General features: G+C 47.1%; 1 protein-coding gene across 9 annotated transcripts in view; it reads left to right on the top strand.

Annotated features, from left to right (window-relative positions):
* ERLIN1 (ER lipid raft associated 1) overlaps positions 1-21789 on the top strand; it is a 55510-nt gene extending 33721 nt beyond the window's left edge. For 6 of the 9 annotated variants that reach the window (XM_034775274.1, XM_034775276.1, XM_034775277.1 and 3 more), the window contains 8 exons: positions 5497-5558; positions 8405-8530; positions 10442-10515; positions 13380-13438; positions 18580-18671; positions 19976-20065; positions 20396-20475; positions 20923-21789. In XM_034775274.1, the coding sequence (XP_034631165.1) occupies positions 5497-5558; positions 8405-8530; positions 10442-10515; positions 13380-13438; positions 18580-18671; positions 19976-20065; positions 20396-20475; positions 20923-21141 (802 nt within the window). In that variant the 3' untranslated portion in view covers positions 21142-21789. Of the gene's footprint in view, positions 1-5496; positions 5559-6916; positions 7999-8404; positions 8531-10441; positions 10516-13379; positions 13439-18579; positions 18672-19975; positions 20066-20395; positions 20476-20922 lie in introns of those variants that run through there. The other 3 variants (XM_034775279.1, XM_034775280.1, XM_034775281.1) reach the window with 2 other exon arrangements.
* The last annotated feature ends 4395 nt before the right edge of the window (positions 21790-26184 follow it).

Below are 26184 nucleotides of genomic sequence, written 5' to 3'. Positions count from 1 at the left end.
TTCTGTTGTCATTTCAAAACTTTGTTTTGACTCATCACTCCAGTTGTGTTGCTCTCATACATGGTAGCTAACAATGTGAAGTGTCAGAGGAGGAGAAAACATTCTCAGTCAAGCTGTGGACCAGACTTCCAAAGGAGATTAGCTTCATCCAGAGTGTGACTGCTCTTGGCTCATTGCAAGATTCTCCCTTTTGGCAAAGCATTTCCACCAATACTGGCACAGTAGTGATTTTATTTGTGAATGTAATAAACATGATATACTTGTGTTATATTCCAAGAAAAGTCACCTTATTCAGGGAGGGGGGACAAGCAGAAATCCTCATGAGGTTCACAGGAAGCCTGACCATGGAGATTCAGTCCACAGGGGAAAAGCTTAGATATACAGTGTTGGGCCCTACAGACAAACTAAACGCTTCCCAGATATGCCTGAACAGCTCATCATGTTATCTAAGATATGGAGTATCTACTAGGAAAGGCTCTGAGGACTATAGCTGGAGAGAGTAGTACAAATGATTAACAGAAATGTCTGGATTTAGCAATATTAATAATGACCAAAGGAACATCAAATACTACTTATGTGCAATGTAATTGCAGTTGCAGGGGAAACTGCTTAAGGGGACAAGCTTGAAAATCTCATTTCCATCAGCAGAGTTTGTACCTTGACTCTAGTATAGTTAAAAGTAAACTCTATGATGCCTGTAACTGGCAGATGCAAGCAAAACAAGCCTTTCCCCTGTATTTTCAATGTATGTACTGTGCGTGTGACAGCTCTTGTGCCGGGTCAGTGTTGCTGGGCTGTTGGCCCATTGCAATTCCTATCTCATCATTAGCATAGTGAGATCACTGTTCTGTAGGGAGAGCATGTGCACGCTCTGTCTCAAGGACTACGGGAAAGTGTGAACCGATAGCAGCAGCAAAGCTGAAACAGAAGAGGCAGCTGGTAGGTGTACACTCAGAGAAAAGGAGAGAGCCCAAGCATGTTTTGGGACCACCCAGAAGGCTTTTCTAAATATCAACAGCAGAGCAGTAAATCTTTACAGTGTTTCTTAAAATAGAAATTTTCCAATAATTCGGCCATATAAATTGAAGGGAGATCCTACAGGAAAACTGTTTTTTGCAGTTAGTCAAGTTTAGAAAAAATAAAATAAAATAAAATAAAATATATATATATATATATATATATATATATATAATCAAGTTGACAGTGTCCCTTTTAATTACTGGAATTTCCTATCTCTTGAGAGCTTGACTTTTCCAACTTAACGTGAGAATATAATTTAAAGCACTGCACACCTTCCAGCTTCTGCCATAACTGAGGCAGGGTTCCAGCAGATAACAACTTCATTCACTGTCCAGCCCTGGTTCATGCACAGAGCATGTTCCATCCTGAGCACCGAAGCAGGATTTCTATGGAAAAAACAGTATGGAATCATGTAACTAAAGACTCTGTGACAGTGCATATGCACAAGGGAGATGAATTAAGGCTGCACAAGCAACCTTAATTCTGGCATTTCCTAACTTATAACTGTTTGACTTTCATTCTTTTATCATAGTTCTTTGCGTGAAAGGAACTAGGATTTTTATAAGGAGCACATGGAGTGTGGGGGTACACATTCCATTATGTGGAATCAGATTGACCACAGCAGTGTCGTCTGTGGGGTCTGAATGCAGGAACTTCAGATCACAGCAAAGACCTCTTCCCCTTGAGCTAAAGGAATAACTGGTAGCATTAGTAAGCTATTATCCTCTGCAGACTAGTCACTCCCAGGAAGAGGATGCATGTTTGCTAGGCATCAGAAAAATGTTGAAAATCAGGATTTATAGGTTCTGGTTTTGGCTTTGGCGGTCCAGTGGTTATAGACTGCATAGCCAAGTACACATTTGGCAGATTCATTCTGAGCTTCATTGTGGATGAGATTTAAATCTGCCATATTGGAGACCTTGATTCTATTCTTATCTCTACTTGAAGTGTGACCTTATGCAATGTCTGTAACTTCATCTGTAAAATGGGGGAATATTCGCTTGCCTCACAGGGTAGGAGGTCTGAGGCCTTGTTCAGTATTGAGGGTTGTGAAGTGCGTAGGACCAGGCAGTGGAAGAGCTAGTTTTTGTTTTTTGTTTTTTTAAAAAGCTAAACTTTTTAATAGTTGACAAAACTGCCCATTTTTTTCACTAACCTTGTTCTTAAAACTGGCTGATGTTGTTGAAAGTTTTAAAATAAATTCAGTCTGAGGCAGAGAGCAAGGCTGAAAGTTTGTCAAGATAGTTAGGCTTGAACTTGTGCTCTCTTGGCTCCAAGGCCAGTGTGCACCCTCCTAAGCTAAAAGATATTTTCATGTGGTAGATGGGCAGGCATTCCCTAGGCTACAACACATTTTGAGGTGGCTGGCTGCTCACCAACGCTTAGGAGCATGAGCAATGCAATTAGAATACTTAGAATATTAAGGAGCAAGAGAAGAACAAGGTCTGCTACATGTGTTGCAGTGGGTGATTTTCAGAGGCCAAATATCTATCTGTGTCCGTGGGGTAAAGCATCTCTCAGGATGACCCACCTGCCAAATTTCAAGTTCCTTCTCCAAGCCAGGGAGGAGCTAGAGTTGTTTAAAAAGTTTAATATTTTTTAATAATTGACAAAACTGCCCATTTTTTTCACTAACCTTAAAAATGGCTGATTTTTGTTGAAAGTTTTAATATAAATTCAGTCTGAGGCAGACAGCAAGTTGAAAAGTTTTAGTCAAGATTGTTAATGTTGGATAAAGGTTGAAGTACGTACTATCAGAGATTGAAGTGTCAGAAGAGGTGCTAGGGCAAGTTGGTAATTTTAAAGAGCAGTAAGGTACCAAGCCCAGTTGGTACATCCAAAAGTTTTGAAGAAGCTTGAGTATGAAATGACTGAGCTGCTAACAATGGCAGGTGCTTGTGCATGTTAGGATACTGAAGGAATGGGATGGAGAATAATGCTGCGAATGTTATAATGTCATTATATAAATCAATCTGGATATTGTGTGCAGCACTGGTCACTTCATTTTAAACAAAGATGATAGAAATAGCGGGAGCTCAGAGAAGGCCAGCGCGAATGCTTAAGGGCCTGGAAAATCTCTCATTTGAAAAGATTGGGATTGTTACCTTGGAAAGCAGATGAATAAGAAGGGATGTGATAAAAGTGCATAAAATAATGAATGGTCTAGAGAAAGTAGATTGGGAACTTTTGTTCTCCCTGCCTCCTAACACAAGACCAAAGGGACATTAAATGAAACATGGAAAAAAGAAAATATTTTTCCACACACTGCATAATTAGACAGTGGAACTTGCTGCCACGGGATATTGTTGAGGCTAAGAAATTAAGATTCAAAAAGGGATTGAACATACATGAATATCTGAAACTGCTATAACTAATTCTTACAAAAAAGGCATTGCAGTGGAGATAAAGCTTCAGTCATTAGCATTTAAGCCACTCTCCAATGATCAGGGATGAGGAGACCTTCACTGGGGGAAGATTATGCCTCCTCTGTCTACTCTGGGATTCTTGCAACTTCCTCCAAAGCAGCTAATGCTGGCCACTGTCATACCCAGGCTACTGGGCTAGATGGGCCATGGGTGTGATCCAGTCTGGCAATTCCTGTATTCTTAAAGTTTGTCAAAATTATAAACAGGTTTATAATGTAAGGTGTTGAACAATCTTATCTCTCGGTGCCACAGTGCATTCAGCCATGTTTGTGTAAAACTGAAAATCTCTGAATATAATAAAGCCTCAAATCTGTGGCCTACATATGTGCAATATGGCCAAGTTTAATTGCAGGAGAGACTTACACTTTTTGCATTTCCTGACTCTGGAGTGCTTCATATTGTATTAACTGAGAGGATTTCCTAAAGAAAAATCATCCAGATCATATTGATCAAAGAGTTCACAGGTTCAGCCAGCGGAACCCATGATATCATAAACAGGAGTTCTTCATTGTTGGGGCTGTGCTTAATCACTTTCTGACTCAGAAGTTCTCTTTCCTACAGGCACCCACCCTTGACAGACCTAACTCAGTCCCCTCCCCGGTGCCAAATGATGCTTGTCAATTCCTCGCTGTGAAACATTCTCATTTGCAGTGCTTGTAAACCCCTATCATCGTGGAGCCCTTAAATGGGAAATCCTTAAAAAGAACCGAAAAATTAGCACATGTGGAATTGCCAAATGTAACAGTGTATAACTCAAACTAATGAACTGACTTCCTTCAAACTTGGCTTGTCTTTTAAGTCTCAGTAAGATCTGCAAAGCAAGCCAAGGCTGAAGTTTGCAATAAGAGCCATGCTTGAGTTATCTGAGCACAAAAATTCAGCTTGGAATATACAAGATCAGTGTTTAGTGTTTATACTTTTGTGATTCAATAATGGCTTAGCTCATTTGCTAAAGCTTTCCCTCCAAATATTACTTTTGAACTGAGAGAAAGCATGGGAGATCCTAGCCCCAAAGGAATATGTGTTTGAGAAAGTTATGAGCTTCTGGAAAATGTGGGTTGGAAAATAGAATTTAGAACTTTCCCTTTTCTGTAGTGGATGGTACTGGTTCTCTGTGTGATAAATACAGCTTTAGTTGGTGGGATTTTTCTGTTATGAATCATATTAAAAAGTGAAGGACTTGAGGGGGAAGGACTTGACCAGCTAGGAACAGAAGCATGGCAGAGCAGGTTAGCTACTTAACAGCTTTTGGGAAAGCCTGCAGCCTGTACTTGATTGTACTTCTGGTGCCGTCCCTTAAGGGGTCTCAGGGTGCTGTTCAAATGCTAATGAATTAAGACTCTCAGCCCCTTGTGACTTAGGAAAGTATTACAGAGGGAACACAACTTACTCAAGGTCATGCCATGAGCCATAGCAGAGTTGGGAATAGAGTTCACATTACTTCGCTCCCAGTTTTGGGCGTTAGCCGGAACACCACGCTAACGTAGTCAGCAGTGTGTCTCGTCTGGCATGGTGTGACAAGTTGTGACAGTAATCTTTTTGTAGCATGGCATCTATTGAGCTCAGTTCAGCCTTGCTGCTTGTTGCAAGTGGCCTTACGTATGGGCCTGTTTGGAGTCACTAAATGTGTGCAATTTGTGCAGACAGAATTCTCTACTTCTTTCAGCAGGTATTCTGTCCTAGTCTGTCTCCCATCTGTTTCTTTTTTTCCTAGTGCTAACAGTTGCATGGTCATTCCAAGGGCATTTTCCTTTTCTTATTCACATCTCTGTCTAAACACAGTGAGGAATCCGAAGGAAAAATGAAAGTGCACTGGGGTCATCCTGGAACTCACTTTATTGATTCACACAGGAGTGAAATGCCAGATATTAAGATGGGATTTATTGCCATCCGCAGTCTTCCAAGACAGCCTGGAAAAACAGTGTGTGCTGGGTAAAAAGTCAACTCTACAGATCTCCAGCAAACTCCACTAAGAAGGATTGTTGGACTCTGAATTGGGGCTGCTGTGAATATCTGTCCATGTAACTCACAAAGCTTATTTTTTTTATAGTGGTGGGGTTATGATCTACATTGACCGAATAGAAGTTGTGAATATGTTAGCACCATATGCAGGTATTTACTCTTTCCTGTTTCATCAAGCAATATTATACCTGACCATGTATGTCTGTTGGGGCAATGGAATAGTCTCCCTAGGGAAGAGGTGGAAGTCCCATTGCGTGGGACATCTAAAACTTGCCTGGCCAAAGCACTTGTAAATAGGTTGTATTGAACACTCCTGGGTGAGAGGGTGGGATACACATGGCCTCCCTTCTGTTTTTATGGATTTTGCCTTTTGACCAGGATGTTTTATCTAGTTCTACCTGAGATTCACTAATTTGTGCTGAAGACTTGCACCTACTCCCAGCCCATGCTCAGACAGGGAAAGCCTTGCTTTCAGAACACTTCAGCACCGAATGCACTCCTCATGTACTGAGCCCTTTGAAAATCTGGCAACTTATTTGTCAGTGGGAGCTGGGCTTTTTTGGAAAACTGGCTCCAATTGTGGGTGTCAACCACTTGTAAATGTGGCCCATAGAGTCCAAATCCAGCTCAACTTCTAGATAGTACTTCTTGTGAATGCCCTAGACTGCTTGGCAGGTGCCCTGGTTAAAGATAATTGACCCCAGAAGAGAAAAGGCACTGATGCCAAGCTGTTGACAGGGTGTTCAGCACTCGACTGCTGTCACATCCTGCTGGTTCTACTTCTCTCATGTGTCACTCAGAAGGGGATCAAGAAAGTGTTTGGGCTGAGCTTCTCTGGCTCTACCTGAGGCACATGATTGAGGCATCATTGCCGTAGTTCCCTGGTGACTCGAACACAGTACCCACCTACTACACTTGTCCCATTCTAGAGCACTTGGAGATACTCATTGTAGGGTCACTCTTCTAAGTGCTTGAGCTTTTTAAAGCCTTTCCTTCAAGTAGCCTGGCATCCAGCAAAGGCCAGGGAACAGCGAAGAAGGATGGCTTTGTGCTTAAGGCCCTGGACTTGAAGCCAGGAGAACCGGGTTCTCTTCTGGTGCTAACACAGGCTTCCAGTGTGACTTTGTGCCACGTCCCTGTCTCTCTTTGGCCTCTGTAGGCCACTTATAGCATGGGTAGAATGAGGCTGCACTATCTTGTATGGTGGCTGGGAGATGCCATGGTTAATGTTTATAACAGGGGTAGGCAACCTATGGCACGTGTGCCAAAGGCGGCACACAAGCTGATTTTCAGTGGCACTCACACTGCCCGGGTCCTGACCACCGGTCCGGGGGGCTCTGCATTTTAATTAAATTTTAAATGAATCTTCTTAAACATTTTTAAAACCTTATTTACTTTACATACAACAATAGTTCAGTTATATATTATAGACTTATAGAAAGAGACCTTCTAAAACCGTTAAAATGTATTACTGGCACGCAAAACCTTAAATTAGAGTGAATAAATGAAGACTCGGCACACCACTTCTGAAAGGTTGCCGACCCCTGGTTTATAAGGTGCTGGAGGGTGCTAGAGAAGTTCAGAAAGCTTCATGGAGTGTAGCTCTGTGCAGGTCTTGCCTTGAAATGTGGGGGGTCTTGCAGAAGATGGGCAGTCATGTAGACACAGTGGTGTTCTAACCTCATTGCTTGCATTTATTTGCTATGTTGACTTAACATTACTGTAATGGACTTTATACGTGAACAGACAAAATGGTGCCCGCTTTTGAGAGAGTGCAGAGCTAGTGAAGTTACTGCATGTGTTGTTAAATAGGGATGTGCACAGCTGAGGGGACTTTCCTTTGTTGGGAGCAGCATCCCGTTTATCTCCTGTTTATAAACCAGTTACTCTTGGCTTGGTCCTCACTCTCAGGCTGACAGCTGTTTGCAGCCTTCGTCCCTCAGAGGAGTGCATTAAACCTGAGCATTGCAGGAATTGCCTACCTGATTTTCCAGATAGCAGGACAAAACTGCAAAACTGAGTATTGCTCACATCAAGTTGCTCCAGACAATTAGAATGGGGGCAAAAGTAGAAAAGCAGAATCTGAATATCTTTATACTACATCAGAGCAGCCGTCCTACAGCAGCTATAGCATAGGTTGGCAATACCACTTCCATTCTCCTTATCCTGATGCTGTTATGGCTCCCCTCACCAGAGAATCTGATTCTAACCCCATGTTTCCACACTCCCCCAGACTGGAATTTTCCAGGCATGGTTTGTCCGAAGGTGAATGAGCAGGTGCAAACAAACTGTAAAGAGATTGACTGCCTCTTGATCTTGAAATCGTTTGGACTTTGAAATGGCAAGCTTAGTTTGCAAAGAGCCCACATTCAAAAGAACTTAGTTTGCTTAGTTTGGGGGGGCAAAAACTGCAGAACAAGCACATGTAACAAGCTCAGCTACTCAAAAGCTGGCAAAGCTTACAAGTTTTTGAGCAAGGTAGAGGAGCTTGTGAAGGCAGCACGCTTGGCCTAAGTCTTCTGTTGCTCCACAGGGTCACCAGTTGTGGAACAGGAAAGTGAAATCCCTGCTGCTGCAGCCTGTGGAACATGTGAGTTCCACAAGAGGAAAAACCTCTGGTTTTTCCCCTTCAAAGCAGGGAAATGTAATGCTGGGAACTAGTGTTACTGCAGCATTGAGAAAGGAACACCCGCTTGGGTGTCGGGGAGTCACAGCATCTATTAGGCCTGTATTCTGTATTCAGCACTGCCTGTTCCTGTACATGGCTCATGGCAGACTTCCCTGTTTTGTTTGTTGTTGCAGACCATAAAGCAGGGCTGTGCAATATTTTTATCTGTGCATAATTATCCTACTCGTCTAAGTTTGGTTTGGACAATCTAGAATTGAGGTTATCTTATCTTGTGAGTGCGAGGGCTGTTAGAATGGCTATGTAGACTGAAAAGCATTGTTCTCCTGCCGCGTTAGTGTTGCCCTGTGGTAACTCTCTCTTTCCTCAGTGTACGATGTTGTGAAGAACTACACTGCAGACTACGATAAGACCCTGATCTTCAATAAAATTCACCATGAGCTGAATCAGTTCTGCAGTGCACATACCCTCCAGGAAGTGTACATTGAGCTGTTTGGTAAGTATGTGGGGACCAGGGAGTATACAACAAATGGAAGTTTAATTCAATAGGCAGCTATGCCTCTGCCCACGATTGTCAAGGGTCTCCATTCACAAGTGTCCATTAGGAAGCCAGAGTTGTGCCGAGATCACCATCAAGAACAGTCTCCTTGAGATGGCACAGTTCACTACAGTTATTCTAAGTCCTTATCAATGCAGGTTATTTCATTGTTCGTGTGATGTCATATTGTGGGTTTATGGGGTAACAGTAGCTGTTAACCCAGAACTGAACTTTGGATATAAGATCAAAGCAAAGCCTGTGTAAGTGGTCATACCTGTCATCACTGCAGCAAAAGGAGGCTCCTGGAAACAGATGTTTGGAATGTCACACATTACTCAGACCCTTGCATCATTGCTAAATGAGTCTTCATCACCACCTTGGAATCCTCCTTTGATTTCTGTGTGGAAGAAATGGAAGGGAGTTGCTTTCAGTCCTTTTGTCTCCCCTCTGCTCCTGACCCCAAAATGAGACCTTTTGCCCCTCCCTAGTCTCTTCACAAGTTGCAGGTGTTGGTGTGTTGTGTCTTGGTTTGACACCTGAGTTCTGGATGCATGTCACCCATCCTCTACTAGTACCCCAGTCAGGGCAGAGCTTACGAAGCAGCATCTGGGGGATGGTTGCTTTTGGAAGGGCAGGGCAAAGGGGGTTCCTGGCATGGGAAAACTGGCTGGATCAGGACTTGACTCTGTGAATGTAAATCGGTGTGTGCAGCACAGATACGCTAAGGCTGAGTGGGCTCAATAAATATCCACGGTAGAGAAGCTTCCAAATGTTATTTGCAGATTATCTTTAAGCCTTTGGAAATTGGCTAATTCCAAAGGAGGAGTGTCCTGGGGAATGATTGGTTTCCAAGCCTGCTGGCAGATGGGGATGGGCATTGTTCATCCACAAAGGCTTCCCTTTGCTGATGTGCATGGGCCCCTGTTGTCAGCTCGGGCAGTAAAGCTGTAACGAGTGGGAGGGGGTGTTGTAGAGTGCTCCAAAGATGGCCAGGCTTTGGCTCAATCTTACTTCCCCAGTAGCTTGATTCACAGCTTGGCATCCTTGACAAAGACTTTATTTCCAGCTCCAGTGCTTCATCCTAGGCCTCATTAGCTGCACTTTCCCCAAAGAGTACAGCTGTATTGGAGGGGTGGTGGCTGGAGAAGTAGATTGTATTGTAGGTGGGTCCTGATCTCTCCAGGGCCTTGCAGGTTTAAGGCCAGAGCATCAAACTGGCATTGGCGTCAGTGTGACCAAGGGATGGTGGAAGGCAGGCTTGTTCCATGTGGTATTTCCTGCTGTGGCATTGAGCTGGGGCAGTCTGCACAGAACAGTCAGTGTCTTGGGTCTACATCAGCACTGGCTGCAGTGAGCTTGCTAGTGGGGGAGCCAGCCTGGAAGCAACCAGCTTGTGAATCACTGTGTTGAGTTCTCCTCCTGGAGAGGTGAGGGGGAACAGGGTTTCCAGTGAGTTGTCGACGGATGCAGGCATTTCTCACGGTGCTGATTAAAACTCAGTGCTGAAAGTCCCAGAGAACAGCAGGTGAGAGGGACATTCAGCATCAAACTAAACATAGAGGTTATCTCCAAAAAGCATACATATAGAGCTCCCACTGCCACAGTGGCAGGCCTCCATGTGGTGCAGCGGTCCAGGCACTGGGCTGGCAATAGTATGCCCATGACCCCAAGTGTGCACATAGCACTGTGGAATCAGGAGGCAGGCAGCATATTGCAGGGGTTTGCAAAGTTCTTTGTCCTTATTTTGTACTGTCTGGATGGACCTTCCCTGCTGAGTGATGTATCGACACTAATCACTACATGCACGTTAGCTAAATTTTACAGCGCAGGCTGCAGGGTTGCTGAATCTCTCTTGTCCCTTGAACACAGATCAGATTGATGAGAATCTGAAGCTGGCCCTGCAAAAAGAGCTGAATGTCATGGCGCCAGGTCTCACCATCCAGGTAGGCTCCTTCCTAAAGGGAAACTCTTCTATATTTCACTCCCATAAAGCTTACAGTTGAGAAGGGATTGAAATCATTTCCTGCTTCCACATTTCATATGGCTTTCAATTAAGTACTACGCGCATGCCAATTTGCTCTCTGGGAGGAACATCTTCTTGTTCCCCATGCCAACTGCTACCACTTCTGTACAACCTTCAATGTGATTACGTGGATTACATTGAAATGTGCAGCCGCATCTAGCAGAGAAGTGTTGTAATTCTACGGGTCAGCTTCCCCAGCATGTTTTTGCATAGAAGCGTTCTTTCTCAGCAGATTTGCAAAGCTTGGGCCATTCTAGCCACCTCGGCTTTTCCCAAAACCCATTTAGGATTTAGATGTTGCCCTTTTTTCCATGGAAAACTTGTCATGATGGTCAGAAAAGAGAAACTATGTGAAAGAGAGAGAAGTGGTCCTTTCTTTCTGCACAGCTCTGCATGTGTTAGTTATATCTGCAAACACATTAGTGACAAAAATAAGTTCTTACTACTTCTGTCATCCCTGCAGAGCCAACCCAGCTCTGAGAGGGTGAGCGGGAGTCTGTCCCAGCCTACTCATTATCAGCACACTTGTTAAAGGTAACTTGAAGAGGAAAATTGGGCTTGTTCCTCTTGTGTGTCTTTGTCATGTGTACAGAGGGAGGCTGTTTCCAAAAGACTTTTTTCTGCTTGCATTTTACATTAGAAATCAGGTTCCATCTATGCTGCAAGACTCTGTGATGGCTGAAGAACCTGTGAGCAGTCACTTGAGAGGCCCCCATTCTGATACCCCATCACAAGAATTAAACAAGTGAAAGTTGAGCTGGTGGGAGGGGTCACTCATTCTACTTTGCTTGTTTTTGTTACCAAATTTAACTTGTCCAATTAATATTTTGAGTGGAGGGAGCCTATATTAAAAAAATCTATGGCCTCAGCCCTTCCATTGGGTGTGAAGAGATCACAAAAAACATCCTTCCACCTCACAGCTTGTCTTTGCGATTGCACAGTACCTGTAGAGAGTGACAGATTGTGGTAAGCATCATGTCACAATCAACTTTGGAAGAGCCCTGAGGCCTTTCCTTTCCTAACCACCTAAGCCATCCAGATTTAACAGGCCTGATATTTTTAAGGTAAAAAGCAAGCAGGAAAAACCCTCTTTAAGTTTTAAAAACCAACACTTTCCGACCCTCTGTATCCATCAAAAAGGGTACAAGCACGGTTTTAAAAGTTCTTTGCAGGTCACCATTAACTGAATTTAAATTGCAGAACTAAATCCTGTTCTCAGACATGTGCTATCCTATTGAAGACAACTGAGGATAGTTCTCAGCCTGCAAGATCTTTGTTACTCCTTAGGAATTGGAAGGCAGCCAGCTTGACTGAGCCCAAGCTGAGTTTGCAGGACCTGCAGTTAGAAGCGACATTGTTTAACTTGTAAACTAAGCACACTTCATCTTGAATCCTGCCTGGCATTTTCAGTCCCTTCTCAGAATAGCACTGCATTTTAAAGTCTCTGGTATAATGTTCCTTACTGTGCAACTTGCTCATTATTCTGTATCCTGTGTCATTTAAGCCATGTGCTCACTTGGCTAAGGTTACATCAGGATTTTTAATAGAGCCCTTTATGTACAATGGCTTCTAGCTTTCTAGGCTGAAATTACATGTGCTAGGCAGGGGAGTGAGCTCTCTGTTTTGATGGCCACTCCACTTTACACTGTGGTTCACCATGAGGCCCCATCCCAGCTTCATGCCTAGGATGGTCTCTCCTATCTCAATGCATTTCCCTTCCTACGTTCTTCCCCAGGCCTCATTCCCATCCAAGGGCAACTCTTTATCCATACAGATGTAAAGAGGGTGTTCTGTTATCTGGAAAAGACCAAATCCTTTAGAAAATGCAATAGGTTATTTGTAGCATATAAGGAGAGATGCCATGAAGGAACCCATTGATGAACAGACTCTTGCACTGGGTTAGGAGATGACTAGAACATTCATATATCTTAGCTAGGGAACCAGTACCCCGTGGTTTAAAGACCCACTCCATGAGAGCCACCATAGCAGCAGCGATCTGCCTTAGGCAAGTTCCCCTGCTGGAGACTTGCACAGCAGCAACTTGGAGTTCGGTGCACACTTTCATCAGATGCTAGTCTCAGATTTAGCACCATGCTCCAGTGCCGAGTCCGGGAGAGCTGTGCTGTCGTCCATATTTAGCTAAGGACTTGGTGGAGCTCTGCTTGCTAATCTCCCACAAGAGGAATGCACAGAGGCCCTTAAAAAAGTGAAATGTTACTTTCTAGTAACTGTTCTCGGAGAGCTGCCAGTGTACAACCACACTGTCCTGCTCTTTTGGGATTTTCTGAAGGATAAAAGTTACACGTGTGAATGTTGCCGACTCCCTTCCAGTTGGCTTTGTTGGGGAGGGGAGTTTTGAAGAGGGAATGCAATGAGGAGAGCAGGATGACTTGGCAGACCAGAGTGTGGAGGGAGTTGTGTGTATGAGGGCAGCTCAAAAAGAGGCAGAGAAACAGGGAGACAGTGGAGGGGTTCAAAGGGGGTGACCTTTTCAGAGTGACCACATAGGTGGAGATGTGCTATTCTCAGTGACGACTTGTTGTAGGAAAGGAACAGAGAAGCTGAATGGAACCACCGACCCGTAAGTCACTTTCTGAACCTCACATAGTGATGTCCAGTGTCTAAGTGCTGCTGGCATGAGATTTAGACCTTTCTTTACTAGATAACCTGATCCAGGCAGTGTTATCTTAGCAGAATAAATTGCGTTCCTGGCAGGTGGTTTCCCAGCTGTGCAGTTCTAATTGTAGAGAGTCTGTTTTTAAATGACTTTGGCTTCTTTTTCAGGCTGTGCGTGTTACAAAGCCCAAAATCCCAGAAGCCATCCGAAGAAACTTCGAACTAATGTGAGTAGTTGCGCAGCAGATCCCATTGTTTAGCAGGTTCATGCTGCTTACAGCAACTAGGGTGTGTAACAGTCCCAGAATGTGCTCTCAGGGGGAGTGATGGGCAGTTGGTGCCCAGGACCACATGGAGGGGTCCAAGATTCTTATTCCTCACTGTGTATTTGTGGAGAAATTCTGTGGAATTGACTAGAGGAGGAGGCTCTTCCTCTTACCATCCTCTTCTGTTGCTAGAACTTAACTCCTGCTGGCAGCGGGCAAAGGCACTCGAGGAAGGATCTCCTTCCCTATGCATGGGTAACAGAACTGATCTCAGCAAAGCTCTAGTGGTTTCATATGTATTGAATTAGACTGGGCTCTTCTATCTCACTGCAGCAGTGTGCTGAATGCTGTATCTGCTGAGCATGCTTTGTGAGTGTCCCTCCCTGGCGGGAGGAAAGGCCGAATTGGCTTTATGGGACTACTGGCTCGGATGTAAATGGAGATTGCCAAGGGCTCAGGTGCAGCAAAGTGGGGCTCTTCTCTCACCCGTCTCTCCTGTTCCTCTGAGGAGATAGATTCCCCCTCCACAATTTCATGTGGAGATGAAATTTGAACTGGCTTTTTTGCCTTTCTGGTTGGTGCATCATCTTCCAAACCATTAGCAGCTGCTGCAGGACCAGAGGAGGGAGCCCTGGAGATGGCTCATTTGCCTCCCCTTCCTCCCCCTCCCCCCCTGTGTGTGGAAGAGCAAAGCAGCTGTAAACCCAGTGAAGGTGTCTGTAGGTGGATGGTGATGCAGAACTGGTCTCTACTTGTTTCTGTGTAGATTGCAACTCCAGCCATCACAAAGCTCCCTGGAACTTGTCTGAGAGGGTTTAGCAGACTCAAGACCCATCTGATATTGTCCATGCAGGAGCCTGCTTTCTAGAAATTCCCTCAGGACTCTGAGGGAGGATCACACTGTGCTGCTTCCCCTGCATGCTGTCCTTTTCCCAGAGGCACTGTTAAGTGCAGAGCTGAGGCATGGGAGCCATTCAGGGTTCACGTTAGCTGGTCTATAGCATGAGGTTAAACTGCTGATCATAGTTAACACTCAATCTGCCCTTGCTTGGGGGTGGGTGGTGTCTATCTGCAGCAGCTGCACAAGGACAGTCTTTGGTGTTGGTGGGAACTGGTGCTGGGGTGGTGGGAAATAGAGGAACCCGGGAAATTGCCTCCAGAAAGGGGTTAGGTGGCTAAAATAAAGAAAGCAAAGATACACAAGGCCAAGCAGAATGTAAGGACAGCAGGAGCAATAGAATAAGCGAGGTGCTTAATCCCAGGCATGGGTAGGAGAATGTTGGACGACAGTTCTTGCACGCGCGCGCACACACGCCAATCATTACGCGGACCATGTTCCCATCTGTGTAAGACGGCCAGGTGGAAGCTTTATCTGTCTGTGGGCTGTGCTCCCCTTGGGGCCAGCACACACTCCATGTCATGGCAGGATAGGGTGACTTGGCAGTGTTGCCCACTTTCGCAATTGTATCACAAGTCTTGTGATATTTTCTGTTTTCCGTCAAGCCCCAGCTGCTGGAGTCATGTGATCATATGAGAATTTTGGCTTAATTACCAAAAAGTAAGTTTCTAGCATTTGTGGTTGTGAAGGAAAGCTTGAAAATGTGACCCTGATGCAGCCCTTTAGGCTAAGGTAGTGGACTGCAAATAAACCCAAAACTTATTAGTGAAAACAGATCAGTATTTTTAAATGAAATCTCAAGACTTTTTGAGATCTGACTTGTAACTTTTGATAATCTGGGGTTGGCAGTGCTACATATGTGCTCTGCCTTTGTGCTCCCATCACCAGGGCCATCTTTGAGCCCCTTGCAAACATTCATTGTTATCTTCACAGACCCTCAGGAAAGTTGGGCAGTGATGTTATCCCCAACGTACGGATGGGAATTGAGATGCATGGAGTCTGGTAGAGCCAGGAACCAAGCCCAACTCTTCTGAGCCTTGAACAAATGCCTTAATTATTAAGGCAGCTGGTGGTGGTGGTAGTAAAAAGTTTGGGAACCACTTTCTTCACCACCAGACCATCCGTCCACTCCAGCAGCCTGTGTCACCGGGATCCTCAGAATCCTCAGAGAGCAACAAACTCATGGTGAGGGCAGTCTGGGACTCTGAACCAACGCATGAGATGACAGCTAGCCTGAATGTTTAGTGTGAACACATTTAGAGGAGTCCCAATAGTCAGCCCTGGAACCTCATCTTCCTCTGAGTCCATATATGCCCCCTTCTTAAAACTCCTGGGCCCATGGTCCTGGTGTGAATCCTGTGTTCTAACCACCATCCTTTGAAGCAGAGGACTGCTTGGCTTCCCCTTAAAAGAGCTCCTTAATTAGCCACAGATCTCTTGTCCTCTAGGCTCATCAGGTTTTCTGTGTCACTGCCCCGAACTCCAGTAAGAGCGTTGTATGGAGGTCCCTCAGACAGCCAGAGTAGCTGTCTGTGCCATGTGGATGCAGCTTAGCTCGCTGGTAGACACCTTACATGCACCTGCAAGAGATGATTGGGGTCAGGAGAAGTTCAGTGCATGGTGAAGTTCCTGAGTTTAAATCCTATTTTAATATTTTGTGTCAGCTGCTTTATTCTTAACCAGTCTGTTGTTTGTGCCCTTCTCAGATCTCTAGCATTTTGAACTTCTCTCCCCTTTCATGTGCATCTTCAAACAATGAAAGCTCTTCCATTTCCTTCGCCCGTGTTAGCAGGAATATACTCGGTGCTTGGGCTGGTTGTTAATTGCATCTACCACAGCTAGCAGAGAGCAGGAGAATGCAAAGCGGTGACATTGTAGGTCCTCACACAGAGTTGCTGTCTTTATGGTAGACTAGTGGAGTGGAGAGTTGAAGCAGGTTATCTTGGAAGGGAGCTAACTGACTTTGCCTTCACTTGGTCATGTGGCTATGACTGAAAGCCAGGAATAGAGTACCCTGTATTGAAAGGGCGTTGTCGCCTCATTGTCAGGACATGGTTTAGTCTTGGGGTTGTTAGGGAGCCTTGGCTTCCTAGGTGACAATGGTGGCACAGCTGCAAGCATCTTTTCCAGAGTAACTGACCCTTCCGGCCCAGAGGCTCTGTCACTGCAGAGTGCTTTACCTTGGAGCAGTCCAAGAAAAGCAGTGTGGTGCTCTAGCTAGTGCAGAATGCAGTAACTTGTCATTTGAGTGGAGTACTTGTTTGTGTAAGCTCAGTGCCCTGTCCCAGGTACTGGCTGCCTGTGTCTAGGTGCAGGTCTTTGATCCGTAAAGCCTGCAGTGGTCTAGGATACACTTCCTAGGAATCCCCACCCATAAGTCATGTCAATTACAAGTCACCCTTGCTGTTTGGTTCAGGATGGGCAGCAAGACTCTCATGCAGGATATAGTGTCAGACTCTTCTGGCTGATGCCCTAGATACGGTCTCCCACAGTATTCTTGCCAGCAAGTTAAAGTAGTATGGGCTGGATGAATGGACTATAAGGTGGATAGAAAGCTGGCTAGATTGTCGGGCTCAACGGGTAGTGATCAATGGCTCCATGTCTGGTTGGCAGCCGGTATCAAGCGGAGTGCCCCAAGGGTCGGTCCTGGGGTCGGTTTTGTTCAATATCTTCATTAATGATCTGGAGGATGGCGTGGACTGCACTCTCAACAAGTTTGCAGATGACACTAAACTGGAAGGAGTGGTAGATACGCTGGAGGGTAGGAATAGGATACAGAGAGACCTAGACAAATTAGAAGATTGGGCCAAAAGAAACCTGATGAGGTTCAACAAGGACAAGTGCAGAGTCCTGTACTTAGGACGGAAGAATCCCATTCACTATTACAGACTAGGGACCGAATGGTTAGGAAGCAGTTCTGCAGAAAAGGACCTAGGGGTTACAGTGGACGAGAAGCTGGATATGAGTTAACAGTGTGGCCTTGTTGCCAAGAAGGCTAACGGCATTTTGGGCTGTATAAGTAGGGGCATTGCCAGCAGATCGAGGGACGTGATCATTCCTCTCTATTCGAGATTGGTGAGGCCTCATCTGGAGTACTGTGTCCAGTTTTGGGCCCCACACTACAAGAAGGATGTGGAAAAATTGGAATGAGTCCAGCGGAGGTTAACAAAAATGATTAGGGGGTTGGAGCACATGATTTATGAGGAAAGGCTGAGGGAACTGGGATTGTTTAGTCTGCAGAAGACAAGAATGAGGGGGGATTTGATAGCTGCTTCCAATTACCTGAAAGGGGGTTCCAAAGAGGATGGATCTAGACTGTTCTCAGTGGTACCTGATGACAGAACAAGGAGTAATGGTCTCAAGTTGCAGTGGGGGAGGTTTAGGTTGGATATTAGGAAAAACTTTTTCACTAGGAGGGTGGTGAAGCACTGGAATGGGTTACCTAGGGAGGTGGTGGAATCTCCTTCCTTAATGGTTTTTAAGGTCAGGCTTGACAAAGCCTTGACTGGGATGATTTAGTTGGGAATTGGTCCTGCTTTGAGCAGGGGGTTGGACTAGATGACCTCTTGAGGTCCCTTCCAACCCTGATATTCAATGATTCTATGATCATTGCAGGTGCAGAGGGCAGGTATTTCTGCACTCCACCCCTTTCATGAATTTAGTGCTTCCATGTAATGAGGTTCCCATGTGCAGAGGACCATTCAGGGCCATCTTTAAAACAGTAACTCCTCCTTCCCTTGCTAAGCTTGTACTGGGCAGAGCCTCAGGGAGGGCTCGGTTAACCTCCCCTTTGCTCAAGCAGTCAGATGGCCTCCAGTTGTGTCTCGTGGAGTAAATCCCTCTAATTGGATTCTGATTAACTTCCACATTGGACTCCAAGGGCAGCCTGTGGTGACACAGCGACCACCAGTTAAGGGAAGCACAAAAAAGCCAAGGAGCAAAAGCAAAATCCCAAATACACAAGCAAGCTGCTCCTATTCTGCAGCCAATTTATTGGAGTTTTTAACCAGTAGAGTAAACCTGCAGTTTACCCTATATTCCCCAGACATGCTCGTCTGTATGCAGTCTGGTTGTTCTGTACCTGCAACTCCGTGTCTATCCCACCTGCACTCAACTGCTCCCCTTTGGGATGGTGACATTGCGGGCTGTGTTTATTCTAAATCTACACCCTGAAGGCTCACTTGCAAACTGTTTTGTGGTGCAGGGAGGCTGAAAAGACCAAACTGCTCGTAGTAGCACAGAAGCAAAAGGTTGTGGAGAAGGAGGCGGAGACGGAGAGGAAGAAGGCTCTCATAGGTATGTTGAAGAGTCATTGACACACAAGCACTACCAAGGGCTAGTGTCTTCAGATTTCATCTTCTCACAAGCTATTTACTGGAGTGGACTAGGACAGAACATCCCAGCTAGGCCCTTTTGACAGTCTGCTGTCCCTAGCCAAGCAGGAACAGGCTAGGTCACTAGTCAGGTGGGAGACGTCCAGGGTAAATCCTGCAGCTGGTGATTCAGTAGATGAGGCTCCTCCCTCTGAATCAGCACTGACTCCCTCACTGGGGACAGCAGACCTCTGAGCACCTCATTGCAAGGCCGTATTGCACCCTGCGGCAGTCGGTGCACTGGCTACCAGTTTTTGTGGTGATGCTGCTTCTGACCATTCAATGATACAGTGGGGCCTGTTATTGCCCAGTGGACACATGGTGCAGAAGCACGTTATCCTATGAAGCCGTGTGTTTAACTTTGGCAATTTTATTCTCTCGTCATGTCAATACAGTTTGTGTTGTGCTGATCCAGTCCCCCAGTGGCGTTAGAGCTGTGCTGATGGAGGGGCCATCTTTCAGAGGGGTTGTAAAACCAAGGGCCTACTCCTGGGGGTCACGGAGTATCACCTGGTCCTTTTGGAAAGGAATTGAGAGCAGCCCCAGTGGCCCTGTCCTACTCTAGTTCAGGGATCATATGCCACTTCCATGAATGATTCCCCTTTTTGTAAAGTGCTGCATTGTGGTGCAGGACAGGGGCTTAGAAGCTCGCTAGAGTTCTCAACACCTCTCCCTTGGAAGCTGCTTAGAACTTAGAGACGTTCCTTTTGAAGTGAAATTCTTAGTTGTTTGGCTTCTACCCAACGTGTGTGCATCGCATCACTAAACAGTTTGTTTTCAGTACATTGTAAGGGCATTTGGAATGGGGCTGCGTACTGCACTGGGGACACTTGTAAGCCAGATCAGTCCTTGGACTGGAGTCACAAGCTGTCCTGGTGGAAGTGGCTGAGCTCTGCAGGCTGAATGTCTCCACACCAAGGAATTGTGTAGGCTGTAAGTTACTGGTAGCACTACCCGCATGAACGGTGGCTGAGTTACTGCGGTGCTACAACCCATCACTGCTGTGTTTCCTGATCGTGCCACCTGAATGTAACACTGTTAATTTGTGAAGCACCTTGAGGGGATGGAAGAAGTGAGCTGTAGGGATAGCCTGGTACTGAGCCTCCTATCATCAGCAATCACATCCAGTGCAGTCCATTCAAAACTACTGTTCACATGACTGGGCTGGGATGCTGTGGCCACAGGTGCTAGAGCTGGTATTTTCTGAGCTGCTGTTTGTAATTGTAGAAGCTGAGAAGGCGGCTGAGGTGGCCAAGATTCATTATCGACAGAAACTTATGGAGAAGGAAACAGAGAAGAGAATTTCTGAGATTGAAGGTAACTGGACCTTGAGTAGTGACGCTTCTCCTCTCTCTCTCCCCCTCCTTTTTCCTCCCCCAACGCTAGCTGTTAGCACAAGGTTTCCAAGAGGCACCCCCGCACCTCCAGTAACTATGGTGGAGGAGAAACCTCAGCCTGGGGATCCTAGGTACTATCACAGTGTAAATAATAAACCTCACACAACTGTAGCTCTTAACTGTGAGGTTGAATTCTCCCCGAGTGTTTCACAGCCAGTGATCTCCTTACATCACAGTCCCAGGGGGCCTTTAGTAATGTTGCTACTGCAGTTCTAATACTCTTTTCTATTTGACTTTCTCTTGCTGTTAGATGCTGTTTTGCTAGCAAGAGAGAGAACAAAAGCTGATGCAGAATATTACACGGCTCGGAAAATGGCTGACTCTAACAAGGTATGGGCAGCGTTTGTCTGTCAGCATTTTTGACCATCCGTAATGTCATCAACTGAGCAGTGCTGCTTCTTGGGATGCTCCCTGCTAGCGGCAGAGGAAGGAAGCCCCCTGCTGGGGATACTGTGCTACATCTGCTGTCTGCCCCTTGACCCACTGTCCTAGGATGGGGGGAATTCCTACAGGAGCTGTTTGGAACAAAGTGACCCAAAGCTTAGACTTGCTTAGTCTCTTCGCTCCACCGAGGAAGGGGAGGGCTGCAAATGGCGAGTAATATGGGAAGGTTTGATTTATCTAATATCAATCCAGTTTTCTGGTGCAGGGATTTAAATCTTGACCACAAACCCCCATTGCTGGGTGTGGGGTGAGAGGGGACTTGTGGGGATAAATCCAGTGATGTCTGTAGGAGAACGTTGCCTCTTATGGGATCTGCTCTCTCGCTCTGTATAGCTGAAACTCACGCCAGCATATCTGGAGCTGAAGAAGTATCAGGCCATCGCTGCCAACAGCAAGCTGTATTTTGGTAACAGCATCCCCAGCATGTTTTGTGATTCCTGCACCTTCAAACATGTGGCTGTGAGGACCGTGCCAGAAGCCAGCCTCCTTTCAAAGGAGGATCCTGCACTCTCAGGGGAAAGCCACCTCAAAAAACCAGAGAGCACAGGCTGATGCAAGAGGTGGAAAAGCTTCAGCAAGCTCTGGAAGAAGGGGCTGCATCATGCAGACCAGTGTCCTTCCCTAGTGTGCTACAGGGGCGCAGCCTGCCCTCTGCCATGCCCCAGTGGGGCGGACACAGCACACACAGCCTCTTTCTACACAGATGTGACAATTGGGTTGATTTCTTTAAGCAACAACTGTGTTGAGAGCTCTGCCTTTCCCTTTTCTCACTCCCTGTTTGAGCTGGTGCTTCCGAATGAGGGACAATCCTGTACTTAAACCTGCCTATACTGGAATATTAAAGGACAGAAGCCAGGGAGCCTTCTGCAGGAGGTGCAGTTCTTTAGAAGGCCTGTGTTCTGCATTACCCTTGTGGCAGGAGGTTTGGCCTAGGGGTCCTCAAGGGTGCTGGGCGAGTGGGATGGAAAGCCTGGTCATTTTGCTACCTGCACCCTGAGGCTGGACTGACTCATTAACCTCCCTCATACTGCTCTTAGGCCTGTTGCTCATCTAGATGTAAACTTAATTTCTGTTTGTAAAATGCTACTGACTTTTGTCTGGTTCAAGCCTCACCATACACACCTGCTCAGCTCCTTAGATGCCAGAGGCTAGAGGCCTAGCTAGGATAGGTTTGGTGACAAGTAGATTTTTTTTTTTTTTTTTAAAATAGGAACCATAATAGCTCTAATCCTTTCTGTAGATAGCAACACTAACTGCTGTGAACTTGGCACTAGTCTATAATGGTAATGCCGTGCTAGCTGGGCCGCCTGTCTCCTTTGCTGCCCTACGTTCAGTGAAGATAGTGTTCCGCTCTTTGGTGCTGTATGGCTCTGTCTCCTCCCATCCAAAGATGCGGATTGAGGAGCAGGCAGCATATGGTGCCAGGTACTGAGGGCAAGGGGACAGACTTGTGAAACCTGCCCCAACCACATACGGCTCTGCCACCCCCTCAGCCTCCTTCCAGTTAGCTTTGCCTCCTCGCCCTGGGAGGGCTGCTACCTCTGCATCTGGCAGACAAAGGGAGGAGAGCAAGTGTAGATGCAGGACGCAGGAGACGGCGCTCCCAGGTCTGTCGCAAAGTGCCATGTTTACACACACACTGTGGCAAAGTGCCATGTTTACACACACACACACACTCCCTCCCTCCCTCCCTCCCTCAGTTGGCTGTCCTGCTGCCCACCTCTCTGGTGCTGGGTTGACCCACTGTTAGTTCTGCCTCCAAGCAGGGAATGGGCTCAACCTGCTGCTTCAGCTCAGTCTTGCTCCACCACTTCCGCGGCTTTGCCCCAGGGTGCCAGCATCAGGCAGCTGAGCTTCTGGGGTGGGAGCTCTGCAGCAGCAGCTCCCAACTGGAGTTGTTTAATTTGGGGGCATTCTGGTTTTGAATGAAGTATTGTCGCTTCCCCAGAGAGCAGGCGCACAGTGTGAACAGCTCCTATCGCCCAACCCATTGTCTGTCAGCATTTTTGACCATCCGTAATGTCATCAACTGAGAGTGCTGCTTCTTGGGATGCTGCCTGCTAGCGGCACAGGAAGGAAGCCCCCTGCTGGGGATACTGTGCTACATCTGCTGTCTGCCCCTTGACCCACTGTCCTAGGATGGGGGGAATTCCTCCAGGAGCTGTGCTTGGTGTAGTCTCCTCCCCTCCCTTCCAATGGTAGCGCCACTGTTCAGGTGGTATTTCACATACTGTTGTGTAGACACTTCCTTTTTAAGTCCTGGAGTGTGTGTGAAGGGGTGGGGCTTAGATCACTGGGGTTGGTTCCAGAATGTCTTGCCTCCCATCTGGCCCTGACCCTGCTCTACTAAGGTGGAAAAAGAGCAGCCTCAGCCACCAGAATTGGAGTCTACGTGCTCGTCCCACCCTGCGGGCTCCATGGGCTGCACCAGCCAACTCAGCACTGCGGGTGCTTCCCAGAGATGCTGGGTACCTGCATCTTGCCCTGCAGTTGACGTTGCAGGGAGCGTGGAGCTGGCGCTTGCCTCTGCCTGGAGGGGGCCAGACCCGGGACTTGGGGCTTGTCTGGGGAACGTGCTCTGTATTTTTTCCTGAATGCTAATAATTTACCTTGTTCTCTGAAGTATTCAGTTCAAGGTTTAAAAACCTGAACCTGCCTTAGCACTTGCTGATGGCCTCCTGAGTGGGCACAGGGCTCTCACCAGGGACTGGCCCCCACACTGATTTTTGTGCCGATTTAACTATTTTACTCGGGGAGGTGGGGGGAGTGTTTCCCCGGTTGAAATACTTAAATGAGTGTGAGCCCTCGTGTGGGCGCTGTTACACTGGTGTGAAGGTTCCCCTTCCTCTGCAGGACTAGCAGTACCGCTCCAACCTCCTTTTTCTGGGTATAGTTGTGGCCACACTCGGGGAGTTGGCCTGCTCTGTCTTACTGTGAGTGGGGTACAATTTGTATGTGGACAGGGCCTGAGGCTTGGCGCTTTGCTTCTGGCATTTCTGTTCTTCCTTGTGTCTGCAGATCTCATGTGGCCAAACGGCTGTTCTCTCCTAGGCATTGCTCCCACGCTGTGCTGCCTCGCTCCCCTGGGGGACAGATGCCCCCTTTCTACTTTGCAGCATGTTCCCTGTGAGTCTCACTGAAATAGCTAGCTATTCTCAACCCACTGCCCCTTCTGCAGCATTTCTGCCTTGGCTTTGTTCAGCCGGAGTGCAGCATGCATCTCTTGGAGGATGTGTCCCAGCATGAATACAGTGTGCTTTACAGACCTGTTGCTCTGCATCCACTTTGCTGTTGGCTTGTCAGCTGTTTGGGGTGCACTCCCTGGCTCCCATTTAGTTGCTGGAGTTAGAGTATTCTCTTGCCCAGATACTTTCAAGCTAGTACCAATAGGAAGGGAAGGCCCTGTGACTCCCTGTGCATTGGGCTGTCAGCATTTGCTTTGCCAGTCTCTTAGAGCCCAGCTAAGGTGGGAACCAAGGAACAATTAGCCACCTGAGGATTAAAATGCCATGTAGCCTCCTGGAGCCAGGCAGCAGCAGAGACGGCACTTCATCTTGGCTGGGAGTTTGTGCACTACTGCAGTTTCTGGGGTGAGGAGAGACGAATGTTACCAGAGTGCCATTGGCCCCTTGCCCCACCTTGATAAAATGGGAGAAGAGCAGGCTCATCCACCCTGCTGGCTCCATGCTGAGTTGAATGGCACAGTCCTGCCAACCGCTCCCTGGCAGTTCCACCATCTCGTGGAGAGAAGCCAGGCATTGCCAAGCAGCCTGTGGCCAGGTGGACTTGTCAGAGACTTTGAAATAGCAGCCTCTGAATCTGCATCCTGGCCAGGGAGCACTCGCCTGCTCTGTTGTTGAAGGTCTGCTAGGTGAGATGGCCCTGAGCCCCCTGCTGTAATGACCAGCAGCCACAGCACACTGGGTCTCTCACCCTTGACGAGTGCTGCAGAGGCCGCCCGGCAGAGCCGAGGTTGGAGGGAGAGTGCTGCAGTGGCTGCAGGTGGTACTGGGGAGGTACTCCTAGGCAAGGACTGGCCAGGAAGAAAATTGGACCAAGTGGCAGTAAAAGTTGACTGAGTCAGTGGCTTGGAGTGAGGACTGGTGAGGAAGGGCCTTAATAGGGCAGACAAGAGCTTGTCTTAGATGTGGTAGTGAAAGGGGAGATAGTGGAGGGGCAGAGTGGGTGAGATGGAGTCAGTGATGAGTCGAGAAATTGATTTTGTAGCCTTGTTCTGCATTTGTGTAAGGGGGATGAGGTGAGACGGGAGGAGACTACCAAGACAGAATGGGTCACAGGACAGGTCATGATGTTAGTGATGATGATGATTTAAATTTAGTTTCTTGCTTTTAAAAAGGTTCTGTCTGATTGAAAGATTTCCTTCAGCTTAAAATGGGGACAGTTTCCAGTCTCCCACACTGTACTGGGCACTGCCCTCTAGAGGTTGCTTTGAGGAGTAACCAATTCCTGCTCCCTGCTATTAAGGACAGTCACTGCCCTGTGCTTATGGCCTCAGCCAATTAACTGCTTTTGGCGAACGTAGCTGTGTCCTGTCCAATGTCCAGGTTGCAAAGAAGGCTGCTGGATTGGAAGAACCCTTCAGAGAAGGGTTGAGGGAGAGGCCTGTCTCACCTGCCTCCATCCTGATCTATGCTTCCCATGTAACCCTCCTCCCTGTGGCCAGTTCCTGACGTGGCTCAAACCAGGAGTGTTTGTAGCCAAATGTCAGACAATGGCAAACCCCCTTAATGCAGTGCTGAAGAATAGGTCGTGTGAGCAAGGGGGTGCAAGTTGCTCAGGCTGTGCCTCACCTTGTTCACACCAATCAGTTCACTTAGATGTCACTTCTTGGGCTCAGGCCAAAATTGGTGGATGGGGGTGGGAGTGTGTGAGGGGAGGGATGTCCCCTGTTGGCAACAGGTGCTGGCTGCAGTGTACTAGAGCCCTCGTCATCTCTCCTCAGCCCAGGCCAAATGTCTCCCTTGCTGCCCCAGGGCTGAGGGGGGAGTTTAGTCTGGCTCAGGCCTCTGCTGAGACTGCTGGCTAGCAGGGTAGATTGGTTGACATCTTTGACTCTGTCTCCGGGGAATTACTCTCTGTACCCTCCCATTTCCCCAGGCTCCTAAGCATGCATCAAGCTTGGTATCAGCACCCCAGCCATAGGCCAAGCATCTGCTTTCAAGGTCTCTGTGCCCCAGTCCAAGTTCTGAGCTGTCCAGTTTCCCAGCTGTGGGCTACACTAGTCTTCATTCCTGGGGCCTGCACTGTGGCAGGAGAGCAAGGTCACAAGTACAAACTGTACAAGCTATGACTGAACAAGCATCTGCTCCAGCTGTTTGAAAGTCTGCTGCAGGCACCCTGGTGCTTGGCAGCTGTGAGCAGGGTTCTGTGCCCAACGGAGTTCTCACTGACTGAGGCTGAGTGGGAGCTTGGTGTCTAAGGGATGATGGCGTAGCCTGCACTCTCTCGGGTGGCTAGGTGTACAAGGCCTATGCATTGCTGTAAGAGCGGGCTTTTTCTTCTCCAGCTCCAGGAGGCAGGCAACAGCGCACAAAAGCGCAATGGCTGGCTCTATAGCCAATGGGTGATGCTAGA

Source organism: Trachemys scripta, chromosome 7, assembly GCF_013100865.1.
Source record: "Trachemys scripta elegans isolate TJP31775 chromosome 7, CAS_Tse_1.0, whole genome shotgun sequence".
Classification (NCBI taxonomy): Eukaryota; Metazoa; Chordata; order Testudines; family Emydidae; genus Trachemys; species Trachemys scripta.
The sequence above is the reverse complement of the archived record's forward strand: the minus strand, read 5'-3'. Positions and strand labels throughout refer to the sequence as shown.